We start from the raw sequence: 17310 nt of genomic DNA, 5'->3' as shown, positions 1-17310 counted from the left end.
TTTTGACATGTGGCAGATAAGGATGTTCGGAAGCTCCGATGGCAGGATCGGACGTTCCGATCAAGGATCGGAAGTTTCGATCGAGGATCGGAGGTTCCGATCGATGCCTATAAATATAAGGTCCGAGGCATTCATTTCTTGCCAATTCCGAATTCTCTCCTTCGCCCTCGTGGTCCTATTTTAAGGCTTTGGGTACTCTTATTCTAGAGTTGGAGTAGGATATTTGTTTTAGTATAGTCAGACAGTGTCTGACATAGTAGCGGAGCAGTGCTCGTATTGTAGAGCCGTGTTCGAGGCTGTAGATTTGCAGCAGGGGAGTGCCCTAGTTGCGGGATAGTCTCCATCAGTGGGCTGACAACGGACGCAGGTATAGCTATGGTCTCCTTAAATTATTTAGGAGTATGCAATAGCTTAGTTAAGGCTTTTAGCGCTTATTGAATGATGCATGGGTATTTGCATTGTAGACTTGATGATAGGCTTGGAACCTAGAGTGGGACTTCTAGGACTGCCTTAGAAAGGTACGTAAGTACTGACTGAGATTGCCAGCGGATATGCATGCTTATATGTTGCATTTATGTGTTTGCATGTTATTATTGTTATGCGGCATGTGCATACCATCTTGTGCCTGTACATCTGTATATCTTTCGAGATGAGCCAGTTAGGATTGCTCAGCCCTGTTAGGATGTTTGATATCGAGTACCCTTAGTTACTGATACCTGAAGGACTCCGTGGTCCGCGTCCGTGATTCGGTAATGAGTGGTCGCACACAGTGGTTAGCTACCCCGATGTGACGAGCTTATATCCCAGGCGCCAGTCTGAGTAGTTCGTATATAGTTATCCCAGATATGGATACCCTGTCATTTGCATGCATCATATTTGTATGTTTATCCGTGCTTCCTTATTGAGCTTAGAGCTCACGTCCAGTATTTTTCTGTGTATCTGGATACCCTATTCGATGGGGCAGGTGTAGGTGCAGGATTGAGCACCAGGAGCCTGGAGTAGCTGTAGGTTTTTATCTATGTAAATTCGATTGGGTTGTATAAATCGATGATGATTAGCCAGTTGTATTCTGCCGGTCTGCTTGTATCAAAGTCTTTCGCAGCGATTTTATTTAATGCATGCTTAATTATGCTCTTAACTCTGATTAGGTAGTGGATCCGGGTCGGGTCGCTACAGTAAAAATATCATAACTATTTCACCTTTTACCCAAAAGAGGTGAATCATATTTCCAAACACATTTACACAGAATTTTCTACGTGTTCCATGTTGAATGGAAAGGCTGAATCGGTGGTCTAAGGCATCAAAAATGCCAATTAAAGTTGGGTCAAGGTATTGACATTCAAGAAGACAAGCACCCACTAACTTTACTATTCAACATTTAATGAGTATTGAACTCTTGCTCTCATTTGGCCTATAAATAGATGTGTTGTATAAGCTTTGTAGTGTGCAAAAGTGTAGATAAATTCCTCACTTGTAAAATAAATATTGTGTGTGTAAGAATAAGAGTTTGAGTATGCATATTTCTCCAAGTTTAAGTATAAAATTTCTTTTATCCTTACTCTTGAGTCTTATGTTCATGGCAAGCTAAATCCTTTTATGTCAAGGTGAAAAGGTTTCATTGTTGGTCAAGTAAGATTGTTTATATTTTGTATATTCTTCCCTTTTCTATTTTTATTTTGTTTTACTAATTGATCTTTATTTGTAGGTATAATTTGGATGATTTATTTTTATCTATTTATATCAAATACTTGGTACCTTAAATGTGGTTACCTTGGTTTGTTGTCTAATATGATACAATAAATACTAAAATAATTATATTCTATAAATATATGTATCAATTTATAATAAAGTCATATATATTATTTAGACAATAGCGTGGCTCTGCCGGTTGTTCTAAAAAATATATTGTGATTTGATCTAACATTTAATTTTTCACAACTAACATTTACTTTCTCGCATCTAACATTTATTTTTTCGCAACTAATATTTACTTTCTCGGATCTAACATTTACTTTATCGCATCTAACATAAAACAAAAGTCATATATTTTATTTAGACGATAGCGTGGCTCTGCCGGTTGTTCTAAATGAAATATGGTGATTTGATCTAACATTTACTTTTATATCAATTTATATTTATGCATTTATATATATATATTATGGCTACCATGTATTAAATATCGATTAATCTGATATTAATATAGTGGGAACTATATTATAGGATGTATTTGTATAAATATTTAATTATTCTCTTATGTTTATTTTTATTTTAGTTTCTTTTATTTATTTTTGTTAAGCAATCTTAAATAAACCAACAATGAATCTTTGAAGCATTGACAATTTTATAATTTGTGTATTTGAAGTTTTATAATAATATTTCCATCTAAAATATATCATTGCTAAAATTAAACTTACAGCATCCTCTCTGTAGATCGATCTCGTACTCACGAGTATATTACTTGCAGACAACCTACACTTGAGTGAATTACAATTTAAGTTGTAGCATCTCCACCTCCCAACTTGCCACCTGTCATCATCGCACCACCTCCCCAACCTGACTCCACGGTCGACCCGCCTTACCCATCGTCCGACTCAGGTACCAACACACATCCTATGGTTACCCGCTGCAGAAATAATATTTCAAGCCTAATCCTTGCTTTGGACTCATCGCTGTCACTAACTCTACTCCATCTGAACCCACAACACATACTTCAGCTCTCGAGGATCCTCGTTGGTGTGAAACCATGTCTGAGGACTTTGATGCTCTTCTCTTCGTAATCGCACCTGGGATCTTATTCCCTCTTACATATCACAGAATGTGGTTGGTTGCAAATGGGTTTTTCTAATTAAGCGGAAACCGGATGGCTCTGTTTACCGCTACAAGGCTTGTCTTGTTGCAAAGGGCTTTCATCAGCGTTCGGGTCTTGACTACACTGAAACTTTCGGTCCTATGACGAAGCCTACTACAGTTCGCATTCTCTTATCTCTTGCGGTTTTCAATGGGTAGTCTCTTCATCAAATGGATGTAAATAATTCTTTTCTTCAATTTAATTTAGATGATTTTGTTTATATGGCTCAACCTGGTTTTTTTTATGATTCACATCCCTCCTATGTATGTAAATTGAACAAAGCGATCTATGGCCTTAAATAGGCGCCACACACTTGGTACACTGCGCTTCATTTTTTTCACATTAGTGCTGGATTCACATTATATCTATCTGACACGTCTCTATTTATTTACCATTCTAGAGGTATTACTATATATCTACTAGTCAATTTTGATGATTTGATTCTCACAGGGAATGACGCTGGTGCTCTCCAGGACTTCATTGATCGATTGAGAGGTTGACTTTCTGTCAAGGATCTGAGTTCCATGTCTTATTTTCTAGGTGTAGAAGATGATTCCTATGCAGGGGGCCTTTGTATGTTGCATAAAAAGTATCTTCTTGATGTTCTTACCAGGATGAACATGGCTGACTCAAAGCATATTCAATCGCCTCTAGCCACGTTCCCCTCCCCCCCCCCCACCCCCGCACTTGTTGGATGTCTCGCCCCCTGTTGATGCCACCTTGTATCGCCAAACTATGAGAAGTCCATAGTATCTATCGTTCACTCGCCCAGATATTTAATTTGATGTTAACAAGCTATCTCAGTTTATGAACTCTCCTTCTTCTCTTCACTGGGATGCTGTCAAGCCTATCCTGCACTACCTAAATGGTACGCGCTCCTATGGTCTTCTTCTTCGACGGCATAGCTCTCCATCCCTACATATCTGCTGTGATGTGGATTGGGCTGGTGATACTGATTATCGCTCTTCCACTGGTGCTTATATTTTTTTTTTTGTCTCAATCCCATCTCGTGCAGCTCCAAAAAACAGGGCTCTGTTGCTCGCTCTTCCACTGAGGCGGAATATTGTGTCATTGCCTCTACGGGTGCTGTACTACAATGGGTTCGATCGATCCTTGCTGAAATTGGGGTTGGTTTTGAGCCTTCCCCGACTCTATATACTGTTACAATGTTGATGGTACTTATTTATGTGCAACTCTTGTCTTTCATTCTCGGATGAAACATATTCTCCTGGATTATCATTTTCTTTGTGAGCTGGTTAAGAGTAACAAGATTTGTGTCTCTCATGTCTTGTTTTCTGACCAGCTAGCTGATGCCTTGACAAATCATATTCCTAGTTCTCGTCTGCGTCTACTCTGTTCCAAGATTGGAGTCTCTACGAGCTCACCATGTTGAGTTGACCTACTGGAGTATATTATATATTATCTTTTGTATATTCTGTTTTATCTCTTGTATATTTTGTATATTATGTTTCCTTTAATTTTCATAGGTTTATTCTATATAAACACATAGGGTATTTATTATTGATGATATATGAAGATTATATTTTCCATTAGTTTCTACAATTAATCTATATTCGTAAGATAAGTTGTTGGGGATCGGGTGTGTATGTAGAGGGGGGTGAATACACACTTTTAAAATATTTTGAGCTACAATAGCTCATTTTTGAAATGTTCGAATATGAACCGAGAACCGATAAATTATATCGAGTTTGGTTACAAAACCAAGCGAAAAACACTCGAAATAATCAATCTAAAAACCGATTAAGCATTTTGGAAGTTGTTTGAAAAAGATGCAAGTTGAGATAGTAAAAGAATTTTTGTTGAAACATTTTATCAAACACTTTGTATGTAACATTTTGACACCTTAAGAACATATAAAATGCTTTAACAAATCCAAAAACACGAACAAGTAAATGCGATAAAGTAAAGAGACAAAAATTTGTTTATGGATGTTCGGAGCTCAATCTCTTACGTCACCCCTTCTTCCTCACAAGGAAGGATACACTAGAATACTTTGAGCATTAAAACGCCTTGTAATCACCCCACTCCAACCTTAGGACTTACCCCGCCGCCTAAGTCGGAACTCCTAGATTCTCAATCTCTCCAATTACATAACACTGAAGATACAAGGTTTATATATCTTTAACGTCTTTGTGTAAAGACTCTTACTCAACCAATCTATACAAATCTTCTAACAAATGTGTGTGAGTGAGTTGGGGTGTGAAGAAATTGACTGTGAAATCTCAAGAAATATGTTATGTTCTTCAAACCAAGGGCAAGCTCTTGAATAGCTGAATAATCTGTTTTGACACCCTCTCTTGATGTGGAAAAACTCTAACTAGCTGGATAATATTTTGGTTGTCCACTCTATCTTCTCCACTACTTTGGCTTTCTGATGAGTGTGATATAAATAGCCTTCAAATGAAATATATACGTTAGATACAAGATTATGACCGTTGGAAAATGTTCTGTACTTTTTTCTATCAACATAACGTAGCTTTGACCAGTTGACTAAGTGGGCAGAAGAATGGCTCCTCGATTGGCCTAGTGACAAGCTCACATAACCTTGTGACAACAAAGTGTGTGTGATCCAGTGCTTGTAATTATTGATGCGTTGATGTCTGGGCAAAATGTACACATGAAAGTTGTAGCCCTTCATCTTGGCTTTCCAACGCATCAATAATCACGCTATTCGGAGTTAATACGAGAATGTTATGCCCAAAATACCAGAGGTGCTCAACATCGGTCGAGGAGAGCTTCAGCAGACGAGGAGAACTTCAGAGGTCGAGTGAATACAGTCTTTTTAGGTGCTTGTATTTCTTGTTGTGTTGATTTTTGGGAAAAGTGGTAAACATGAAAGTTGTAGCCCTTGATATTATATTTACAACGCCGAAAGAACCACTCCATTTAGAGTTAATATTCAAAATTTATGATCGAAATACCAGAGCTGATCAAATCGGTCGAGTAGGCTATAGCAGTCGAGTAGAGCTCATCGGTCGAATGCATGTTGACTGGTCGACTGCTTATAGATCTTGATGCGTTGATTTTTGGACAAAGTGTTGAACATCAAAGTTGTAGCCCTTTGTCTTTGATTTCCAACGCATCAAGATTCATTCCATTTGGATCTAATATGAGATAGATATGCTTGAACTACCAAGACTGTTCCAAAACGGTCGAGTACAGAGTAGTCGAGTGGATGTGGTCCGGTCGAGTGATTGTATCTCTGGATTCGTCGATTTTGGGTCAAAATGATAAACATAAATGTTGTAGCCCTTTCTCTTTTTCTTTCCATGGAATCAAGAATCACTCCATTTCAAGTTTGTATGAGAGAGATACACTCAAAATACCAGACTATGTACAATATTGTGCTCTATCGACAACATGTGCAAAACCAAAAACTTCAACGTGATTTACAATCTTCTTAGGCTCCGATTCAGACTTTGACTTGTGAAGATGATTTGTAGATCATCTTCTTAGCTTTGAAACACATACTGAATCATTCCATTTGGATAAAGGAGCTGAGATATATGGTCATTAAACCTGAGTTGGTCTGCCACTCAATCTGTTGCTACACTTTCATCCAGCTCTATCTTGAGACTATGGTTTGGCCTAGATATCATCCGAATTGGTCAACTTGTCATAAGACATGACTTATAGACTTTTGCGTTGGCTATGCAATGGTTTTGGCGGCTGGTCATTTGGATCATCGAGCTATGAGATATGTTCAAACAGCTCGCCAGAAATGAAGTTGAGCTAAGATTGTATTCCAACAACTTAACACTTCCAATTTGTCTTCTATCAGCTGCACACTTAGTAAATATGTTAGAAACACAATAACAAGTTTTGTTATCATCAAAATCAAGATTGTTTATGAATTAGACAGATCAGAGATTCACACAAAATTGATATGTGAAACCTTCTAATATGAGTTTTTGTGTTTTTTTTTTTGAAAAAATAAAATCAAATACACATTTTGAGGTCACTCCAATATAATAAAATGTAATAAATATAATAAAAATAGTTTGAAATTTTATCATAAATATTGAACATATATTAAAAAAATAAACTATTTTATATTTTAGTCTAGAAAAAGATCGATATATTATGTATAAAAACAGACATCGTATGGTTGGTATTTAATACAATATATATATATAGATAATATGAAGAAGTACTAAAATATCAAAATAAGAATTTTTTCTAAAAAAAATAGGGTGACAGCTTACAAGCTATTTGAAAAAAAATTGTAAAATAAATTTAAAGAGAGCTTATAAATTGTTTACAAGAGCTTATAAGCTATGCTAAACACCTTTTCAAATTGACGAAATGCTTCGGGGAGTTGAAAATAAGCATAGGTTCATCTAGACAAAAAAGAAAAGTGGCAAGGTCGGGACAGTCTTGGCTTCAATCTCTGCCCTTGCTTGAGTATATTTCATCTCGTCTGAAAACTGAAAAGATGTCTCTTTTAAAGGGAATAAGAGAAATGACAGAGGTCGTGATGACGGTTGACGAGTGAGCCAGAAAACCTTCCAGAAAGCCTAATCAGACTAAAAGAGTGTTTGCAAAATATTATGATTTTATAGAAGTGATTAAATTTATAAATTATAAAAAAAATTAAGAAAAATCAAAAGTTGGTGGTGCTTGAAAACAAATGTGAAAATCTAAAAATCAAAGTTGGATAGTGATTGATAAATAAGTTATTAGAGTTATTTAAATCTTGATCTTTTTATTAGAATCACTTTTAGAGAATCATAATCACCATATGACTAGCTTTTGGATTTCAATTAAATTAAGCATAAGCTAACACATAATTTGGGTTTAAAAAACACCAAAAAATGATTTTTTTTAAAGCCAAAATCTAACAATCACTTTTTTTTTGTGATTGCAAACACTTCCTAAGAAAAACATAGGTTTTTTTGTTTTTTGTTTATTTATCCCGATGTTTATGTGACGCATGCCAAATAACAATAAAAAGAAAAAAACAGCAACTATACTTGTAATTTAATGAACATAGAATAATTAAAATGCAAAATCATGTAAGTGAAGATTTTAATTACATAACTCTGCACACTCCAATTCTGAGATAGACATAAGCTACTGGTACAAGAGGTTATAAGCTGGTATATCCTGTATTCTGTGGACATCTTCTAAAGCAAACTCCCTCTCCAATTGTGTTCTTGTTACTTGAAGAACCTCCTGAACAATCGAAAACGATAAGGAAAATGAAAAAAATTATTAGATTTGAATGGTTATGGAGGAATACTGGGGTTGTTTTATATCGATAAGTTTGGCTTCTATGCTGTAGGTAAAGAGTAGTCCAGGGCCGAACCAGGTTCAACAGATATCCTGTGAAAGCGAGAATGTTCTGAAAATGCAAAACTAGTGCATTGGCATGCTTGTCTGAAATCTATTATTTTTCATGGGTTCAAGATTAGAAAATTTGCCAAAATGACAATTATAGCTGAAACCTAAATTTACTTTCGTGAAGTTTACAAGATGTCAACCTGATCTTAGCATGCAGCTGATGTTAGTGCAAAGACGGAGAATGAGAGATAGAAAGGGTACATTGAATTCCATATATGAAGCTCGCATGGCAAGCCACTGCGCGTCCATCATCGCAAACGCTAAACAAAAGAGGATATCAAATGCTTCTTCATTTTCTGCAGTTTTGAGATTCAAATGTATATTCACAAACGAGAAAAGGTGATAGATGCCACCAGTTGGGAAGTGGAGATTCTTCGTACTATATCACATTACCTCCTAATAATTTAACAAAATTAAGCCCCGGAAGACATTTTGGTTTTTCTGCAAACAAAACAAGGACAGTAAAATCACCTTTTTATCTCTTTTAAGTGCTGGCTAAAAAGAGTTTGTCAAATTGAATATCACAAACTGAAGTTGTGGCACTGAATGAACCTGAGTATAAGTCCAGCATTTGAATCAACATAAACGAAACATTAATGCCGGCAACAGCAAAGGGATACTCCCATTTTGCGCGCTTGCCACCCTTCTTCAGAAGTAACCTACGAAAAGGAACCTTCAAACATTGCCGTATCAGTAAAAAACATCACGGTTTCAGTGTAGCGAAGAACCAAAGAACATATCATCCAGATAAATACTTGCTCTAGGTGGCAGCAGCGCATCAGTCATACCGGATATGTTCTGGCGAAAAATAACAAGTTCTCAAGTGAAAGGAAGCCGCATCCCCTGATCCAACAAGTAAGCATGATGAGACCATAAAATTGAGATATCAGATGTAAATAACAACTTTAATGAGCATAACATCAACAAGATAGACACAGTAGTAATTCCCCGACCCTCTTATTCAATTATATTTTGAAACATTTTGTGACACTAACAATAAACAGTTTCAAGTTCTTAAACCTAGAACTCCAGCCTTATTATCAATGTTTAGTAGAAACTAAAATGTAATATTGTTATGGCGACAATTTAATAACTGCAATTACACTGCAAATTCAATACAGATGATTTCCCACAGACAAGCTCTGTGCACAAAAAACTTAGGAGAAATGCTAGCATCTCCCTTGCGAAAACTAATTAAAGACTCGGAACATAACCGAAATAATGACAGCCCTTTCTTCCCTCAGGTTTTATACGCCTCTCCATCACATCTCGATTCATTCAAGGTCTTGGGATTATATATTAAAGCCTATAAAAATATTAAAAGTCTGTACAAATATCAATGGAGGTAAGCAATGGAGCCACAAACATGACATTAAAAAGTGCAACAAATGAACCAATGCCCATCTGAAGAGAGAGGAGCCACTACAATTGAGGAGATAGTTGATGTAATTTTTGAGTTGTTCTTTTTGTCTTCTATACATTTTACAAAAGATTTCTGTTTTTTTTTGTCCCCTCAACACATGATTTCCTGTTAAACCATAAAGAAAGATAGGATTAACAAAAACACTTGTCCCCTCAACACATGATTTCCTGTTAAACCATCAAGAAAATAGGATTAACAAAAACACTTCTATTATTAACACCTTCTCATAAATTCTTTATAAACCCATATTGTATAATTTGTATATATTGATGCAAGACTTTTTTCATTACGGTGTTGATTAATTGCTTACTGTCCATGTTCAATTTTTTTCAGAAGTTGGGGAAGAACACCCACCCAAATTCGTTTTAACCCATTTTTTTTAAAATGTTGTAATTCATATTAACCCAAATTCGCCAGAATATTTTCCGCCAAAATCTATAGTTTTTTCACAGGAGATAATATTTTTAGAAGTGCACCTGAAGTCAGTTGATGGATTAGCTCCTTGCCAGCCCATATCTTTCCATTGCTCGGAGATCAAACCTTTAAGCTTAACATTTGGAAAGGAAATATCCCATAGAGCTTGGAGAGCTTCCTGAGAATGATTATATTACAAACATGGTGACCCAATAAGATGTAGACATACTTAAAATCGCCCCAACTTTTATATGTTGAATGGAAACTCAAATGAGATGAATGTACTTGATGATCAATGCGAGTCTCGTCAAAAGGTACTCCTAGTCGTTCTTGAAGTCTTCGCAACCTTTGCTCCTGTAAGAATTCAGATATATGAGTCAGGCAAATTGAAACGGATTAACTGGAAATTTGCGAGTTGGACAAGTAGAAACCTACTTGTTCCAAACTCCTTTGCTGTCAACTTCATACTAAACAAGGTGACCAATTAAGTTTTGTCCCAAGTATGAAGAAACAAATATTAAAGGAGCCAAGATAAGGATGTAAGCGCTTATGGTATATCCTATTTTTGGTCATTGGATTCTATTAGAGAAAACACCGAAAGAATTTTTTGATTAATTATTTAAAAATTGCAAATGCAATATATAAATCTACTAATATAAATTTAGAATAATTTAAACTTCAAATCCACTTTCTAGCTTTTGCATCAATGACTGTAATGGTTTCCCAGTCTGATATCATCAAAAGTTCATATCTCAAATTATGTTCTCACATTCAAATCTGAAGGATCCAAAACGTGAAAGAAACACAGTAGCAATATGCTTTAGTATATATGTCTGTTTAATATATTCATCCATTTTTGATTTTGTTTTAATCGGCCACATCTATAAACTATTTCGTAAGTTGATAGATTTTTCCTGCCTGAGAAAGTGCAGATATAATTAGTCAACATCGATTTTACTTTACATTTTTGCTTTCACAACAGATGCAAACCAAAAAATATAATTAAGTGTTCCATTAACCTGAATAGGACATAATTTGTAGTCTAGATATTTGTCACTCCCAAATTTTTTATTGTTGGCACGACTGAAAAATCCTCCTATCCAAGCTCGCGGTCCAACCATAGCATTAGCTACAAACAAAAAAAGCTTATCAGGATGTAATAAATAGGAAGTGTTGCCCCCGTTAGCAACAAAAACTTGTTGAGATATAACGAATGGAATATTTTTGGAAGCAACAATTGCTTTCAATGGAAGAGAAGTTCAAACATAGCACTTAGGCTATTGTACCGTTTAAAGGTTTTAGGCTGTGCCACAACCACTAACTAGACCTTCTCATACAGTGTAAATGTTCGATCCTATAACCATAGCAAGCATGTGTGTAATCTGCTAATCAATTTATCATTTATGTACAAATAGAGGAGGGAGTACAGAAAATGGTATCAGTAATTTCCTCTCACCGAAGCATTGAGCTAATTGCGATATTATGTGAGCAGAAATATGCGACCGTGCCGGTTTTTCATTTTGCCTCGTTACATACCAGCAAAGCTCATCTTCATCAACCTGAAATAAACTTCCATGAGAACTAAATACAGGCCGAAATAGTGCATGCCAAATTTCTTAACACAGAAGAAACATAACTCCAATGATGATAGTCTGTATTCCATACAAAATAAATAATTTTTTTCCTGGATCATAACAACAGTGATCCATATCGAAATGGTATAAAATACCTCTTAAAACAGAATACATTTGTAATAAACAACTGTGTAAGAGCAAGATCATTTCTTATAACTAGCCTCAATCAGCTAAAGTTTATAATTTATTTATTTCTTTACAGGGAAATAAATGTAATAACAATAACTGGTATCGAACTGATGTATTTCACCTCAAGCAAACAGAAAGTATAGTAACTAGAGTTGATTTCACCTTAAGTAGCTTAAGGTGTGGTTCCTCTACGCCTAGGACACCAGAATATCGAACCATGAACGAAGAAAGCCATGAGAGAAAAGCCTATTGGCTAGTGATAACGAACTGATGTATTTCACCTCAAGCAAAAAGAAAGTATACTAACTAGCGTTGATTTCACCTTAAGTAGCTTAAGCTCAAACTTTATTTCACAGAAAAAGCATTAAAACTCTAGGATGATTATTTCTGTTCTATTAGAAGACATAATTCCGGAAAATACCTCTAAATTTTGCCCATAAAGGAAAAATATCAGTGCCTAAAAGTAATAGACAGACTCCAACATAGGCTGCTTAGGTAGCGCAGGAATAATAGAACAAAGCAATCTTTTGATCGTATTCCCATTTTCCTGCCCTTGAATCAAGGTACTTGAACTATAGAATTTGTATTTGAGAGAACAACAGGTATGAAACACTGAACTCGAAGAAGATATAATCCAATAGAAACGGCAACCGTGTAATTCGTAATGGGACACTGGCATAGATTTTTTTCAGAAGAAAATCCACAAGAATGGGTATCATCAAAATTCGCTTTCTTGATTCCACGGTGAAAGAATCAATCAGTTAAAAAGGAACAACCGACTTGAATGGAATTTGAAGAATGAAAATGAGAAGCTTACTCTTTGGTGAGAGGCACAAGAAGGGATGCATTTCTTGTGCCTTAATCTCATCATAAACTAAACTAAATATGGGAAGTCAGATTCTCCCACCAATCCAAACGACAAAGAAAAGGATTAGCAAATTGATAATAAAATATTTATCCCAATCATTACACGAACTCATGCTTTGTTCCTCAAATGAAATAACTCAAAACTCGATCTTTATCTATTTTTCCTCTCTTAAATGCCTCAACATATTCTTTAAACCCAAAAGGAAAAAAAGTCCAACTCTTTGGCCGTCAGATGCAAAAAGAGGAGACTAATAGCGCAATCAAAGCGCAACTTTTTGCTGGATTTATTACATTATGGAAAGAGAAACAATGGGTTACATTAACTGTAACAAAAATTGTGATTCAACAGGGAAGAAAAGGGTGGCAAAAAGTTTCCAAAAAGGAAGAAAAAAGGCATGCACATAATGAAGCCATGTTTGCATGACATAATCAAGACAAAAAGAATAAAGCAACATAATAATCAATCATACACGCGTATGAAGAAACGAAGGTAAATAAATATCAAGAAACTGTGAGCACCTGTCAAAATAACATAGGGATCGTGAAATTATTTATCGGATTTTCTGTTTAGCAGAATCCGATCAACTGTGGTGGCACAAATGGGTCGGGCCCAGATGGAGCAAATTCTGGGTCCTGTATTGGAAGAGGTGTGGGAAGAAGATGGAAAAGGAACGACGAAGAAGAAAGAGAGGAGACGAAGGGCTATTGGGGATGAAGCTTTTCCTAAACCAGCCATGTTGCAAGAACACCGCCCAATCCGTATTCCCCATTTAATCTATTTATAATGATGATGATGCTGATTAACAATACCATGAATTGGGTTTAATGTCCAATTTTTTTTATTTTTTATTTTTTTTTTGAGTTTTCTCAAAATAGTTCCTTTGTTTTAGTTCCGAAATGATCACTAATGTTTTCTAATTATTCTCAATTCGATGTCTGCCCTCATCTTTGCGTTAAAAAATAAAAAAAATAATGGAGATAGGGTATGTCTCTCCCTTGAATCTTTTGATATGGGTTAATACACATTTTGATCTCTCTTGTTCGTTATTATTCCCAAATTAATTCATCTTCTGTTCAGGTCGCCAAAATAATCCACGGTGTTCCGTAATTATCCCAATTTGATCTCTCTCGTAATCTACCCACTAAAATCTAATGGAGATTCACCCATCCCCCTTTAAATCTTCTAAAACTGTATTTGAAAATGATTTTCTCCAAATTGAGGTCCTTGGACGGATGGACCAAATAGTGAGAACAACGAAGTCAAAAGACACTATTCGAAGCATATCAACGATTCATTTAAGGTAAGTTAATGTTATTGGCATTAATTTGTTTATTTTATAATCGAAACACTGCACCACTGTGTAGCATAGTAATCCGATTCTTCTAATTGTGAGTTACTGTTAAATTATACATTCTTTCTCTTCGAATAATATTTTTTAAATCATTTGCATTTAAGTCAGTTAATTCTTAATTAATCTCAACAGTTATTTAATTCAAAAATTAATACATATTGTATTATCGTAAATAAGTTTTTGAAGAAAAATGTTAAAACTTGTGATTTAATATGAAAATCCATGAAAAATTTGTTGGAAAATACCATATTAGCGAATATGAACCTTAAATTATTGTTTGCATTTGGCTAATGTTTTATCTTTGTCGGTGATACCTACGAGTGATCTCATCACATTCTTAGGTCCAGTTCGAGTCCATAGCCAAGAATTAAGTGTCGGATCCAGCTCAAAGTAGTAAATTCAGCCCATGAGAGTAAGTGGTGGAAGGAGAGAGATTGGTTGGTTTCCTACATCTCTTCCTATAAATACTGTGTTTGCTCATTTCACTTGCAACCTATTATTTTAATTTTGTGGAGTTCCTAGCTCATCTCTTTTTATTTGAGCGTTGGATGGGCTATGCCGAAACATTCTCCCGGCCCACTCTAACATTATTTTCTTGATTTCAAGTTCACTCCGGAATTAATTTTTTGGGCTCAGGGACCCTCAAATTTTAGTGAGTATCAGTCGATGTGATTTTATAAAATATTTTTTATATTGATGTGTATTTATTAAGTAGTTTATTTAGACACGCACCTTATAATATCTTAAATAGTTCACTCAATAGCTGGGTAAAATTACAATATATGGTAGGGATCATTTGAGAATGATTACGAAATATTAGAGATCATTTTTTATAGCAATAAAAAATAGAAGGACTAGTTTGGGTAAAAACGGAAAACAGGAGGGATCAAAATGGGTATTTAATTACCTAGAGATAGACTTTTTATCTATTAGTTTTTAACATCGAGATGACGGAAGGGACGAATTTAGGAAACATTACAAAACTTTAGTGAACAATTTGGCCGACCGAAAAAAAAGAGGGACCATTTTGAAAAAAAAACGACAAACAATAAAGACCAAAATATGTGTTATCCCCGATAAATTGAGTGGTTCAGATTATTTCAAGTCTTAAAATCTTGATCCAATGACTAACATACCTTAAAGGTGGATTATTTTAAGCAATAGGTTAGTTAAGTGAGTTGGTTAAGAAACATATCACCTTTCTTCTTCTGGGAATCGTATTCTCCGCAACAGGACATAAGCTTTGAAACTCTTTTGTCTGCAAGATCTCATCGATTCGAGTTCATGGGGAGTTTGAGCTGCGTATATGAATCTTGATTATTATGCATCTCTGTTAATTAACTTGTTAACTTGCTCCTATGAGAATTGAACAATTGTATTACTCTTTGGGTCTGTTTGAAGTCCGGGATTATTAATCTATGTATTAATAATCTTATCTAGTCTCACGTTTTTTTTGCTATATTATTTATCCATATTTTAATTATTATCACATCAATCAAATCATTAATTATTTATATTTTTTCATCAATTAAATCGTTAAGTTTAAATTACTATATTACCCTTCATAAATAATATTATTTATATTTTATTAATTATTAAAAGGATAAAATGATAATTTACTATTTTTATATAAAATATAACCAATTAAATCAAACAAACCATAATCTATCAATCAAATCAAATTTTATATTAACTATCTTTTTTTATTTATTTTTTATTACAATATATTACTTATCTCTATATTATCTATCTTATCACTCACTCCAAACGGATCCTTTAGTGATAGTGAATTCAATTGTGGTGTTGCCCAAAATCTTGGATGTAGGAATGTTTATAATCTGAACCAAGTAAATCGGTGTTCTTGCGTTCATATTTTTTCTTTTTTTGTTTCCTTGTTTTTTGTTTGAGTTACAACAATTGGTATCTAGAGAGAGGTTGCGATCTTAGTTGAAGGACATTGTACAGGAGCTGCGTTAAATTTTTTTCCCTTGAGTGAAATTAGTTCTTTTGTCGATTTTTTGAGGAATGTCTACTGGTCAGGGAAAACTTCAACCATGTATACATGTAGTAGCCCGTTTTCATTTTGCAAGATTAATTTGTTAATCATGTTTAATTTAATAAATCATGATTAAGGGATTTTTATATAATCTAACGGACCAAGAAATCAAATCCAGAATACCCAAAAATGGTTAGTGGGCTTAATTGGGCTCGGAGAGTTCGGATGGTCTGAACTTAAGCCCATGATAGATCGGATGGTCCGATGGGTTCGGAAGATGCGAAGCAGATCGGATGATCTGATGGAGATCGGACGGTCCGAACTCTAAGTGGAAAGATGTTCGAATTCAGTCAAATGGGTGACTTCATGGCTGACGTCACTAAGCCGATCAAACGATCCGAAGAGGGGTCGGAACGTCCGAACTCACATGCATGCAACGTGGCCCTCATGTAGGATCGGACGCTCCGAACTCAGGATCGTACGGTTCGATCTCTGCCTATAAATAAGGGTTCCGAATTTTAGAAATTTGCACCAATTTCATCTTTTCCCTCTCAACTTCTTAGTCCATTTTAGGAGTTTCTAGCTATATAGGTGTGGTCTGGGCCTTGGAAAGGTGTCTCCAGGGTCATAGAGGAGTTGTGCCCAAGCTCTGGAGAATTTGACATCAGCGGGCTGACGATGGACGAAGGTATAACTTTAGCTCCTTATAGAAATAGGGAGTATGTTATAGTTTAATTAAGGCTTTTAGAGCATGATAGATGATGCATGATTATTATGAATTGTAGTGTTGCATGGTAGGCTTGGAACCTAGATGGGGGCTCTAAGAACTTCCTTAGAAAGGTACGTAAGTACTGACTGAGATTTCCAGCGGGTATGCATGCTTATGTGTTGCATTTATGTGCCATGATTATGATTATGCATGATCCATGTTTTACTTCTTTGAGATATTATGTTGCATGTGCATTTCATATTGAGCTTGGATATCTTTCGATATAAGTTTGTGTTATAGGGTGCTCAGCCCTTATAGGGATGTTATGGGGCACTGAGAGTCACACGACCGACGGGTCATTCCATCTCTAGTGTTTCCTAGGGGAACATTCTAGATCCACGTCCGGTTGGAGTGAGTAGTCGCGCACAGTGGTTTGATTCCCCGATGTGACGAGCTCATGTCCTAGGCGCCAGTCTGAGTGAATTTTTGATTCGTTACCTAGATATGATACATGTTCATTACATTGCATACATCATATACGTATGTTTACCCATACTAGCGTACTGAGCGTTTT

General features: G+C 35.4%; 1 protein-coding gene across 3 annotated transcripts; it reads right to left on the bottom strand.

The window, feature by feature from the left end:
- Window positions 1–7843: 7843 nt before the first annotated feature.
- On the bottom strand, window positions 7844–13434 carry LOC140865076 (uncharacterized). 3 transcript variants are annotated; one of them, XM_073269585.1, is made up of 10 exons: window positions 13199–13434; window positions 11506–11608; window positions 11069–11178; window positions 10335–10403; window positions 10112–10227; window positions 9001–9055; window positions 8765–8885; window positions 8606–8653; window positions 8414–8508; window positions 7844–8044 (listed from the first exon to the last, which is right to left on the bottom strand). In XM_073269585.1, the coding sequence occupies exons 3-10, from the start codon at window positions 11168–11170 to the stop codon at window positions 7943–7945; spliced, it is 708 nt and encodes a 235-aa protein (XP_073125686.1). In that variant the 5' UTR covers window positions 11171–11178; window positions 11506–11608; window positions 13199–13434; the 3' UTR covers window positions 7844–7942. The 3 variants fall into 3 exon arrangements, 2 of the variants coding, with proteins under 2 accessions (XP_073125686.1, XP_073125687.1); XM_073269586.1 differs by having other exon boundaries at window positions 8414–8472; XR_012144482.1 differs by having other exon boundaries at window positions 7937–8044; window positions 8178–8508.
- Window positions 13435–17310: the final 3876 nt, after the last annotated feature.

Source organism: Henckelia pumila, chromosome 4 (assembly GCF_033568475.1).
Source record: "Henckelia pumila isolate YLH828 chromosome 4, ASM3356847v2, whole genome shotgun sequence".
In the NCBI taxonomy this organism is placed as follows: domain Eukaryota; kingdom Viridiplantae; phylum Streptophyta; class Magnoliopsida; order Lamiales; family Gesneriaceae; genus Henckelia; species Henckelia pumila.
This window is presented reverse-complemented; position numbering and strand designations above follow the sequence as displayed.

Excerpts from the sequence above, each read along its gene's own strand:
- LOC140865076 (XM_073269585.1), bottom strand. The coding sequence starts at position 11,170 with ATGGTTGGACCGCGAGCTTGGATAGGAGGATTTTTCAGTCGTGCCAAC. Across the intron at positions 9,056-10,111 it reads AATCCATCAACTGACTTCAG|GGGATGCGGCTTCCTTTCAC; the intron begins GTGCACTTCTAA and ends TTGTTGGATCAG. Across the intron at positions 8,045-8,413 it reads CTTCATATATGGAATTCAAT|GAGGTTCTTCAAGTAACAAG; the intron begins GTACCCTTTCTA and ends TCGATTGTTCAG.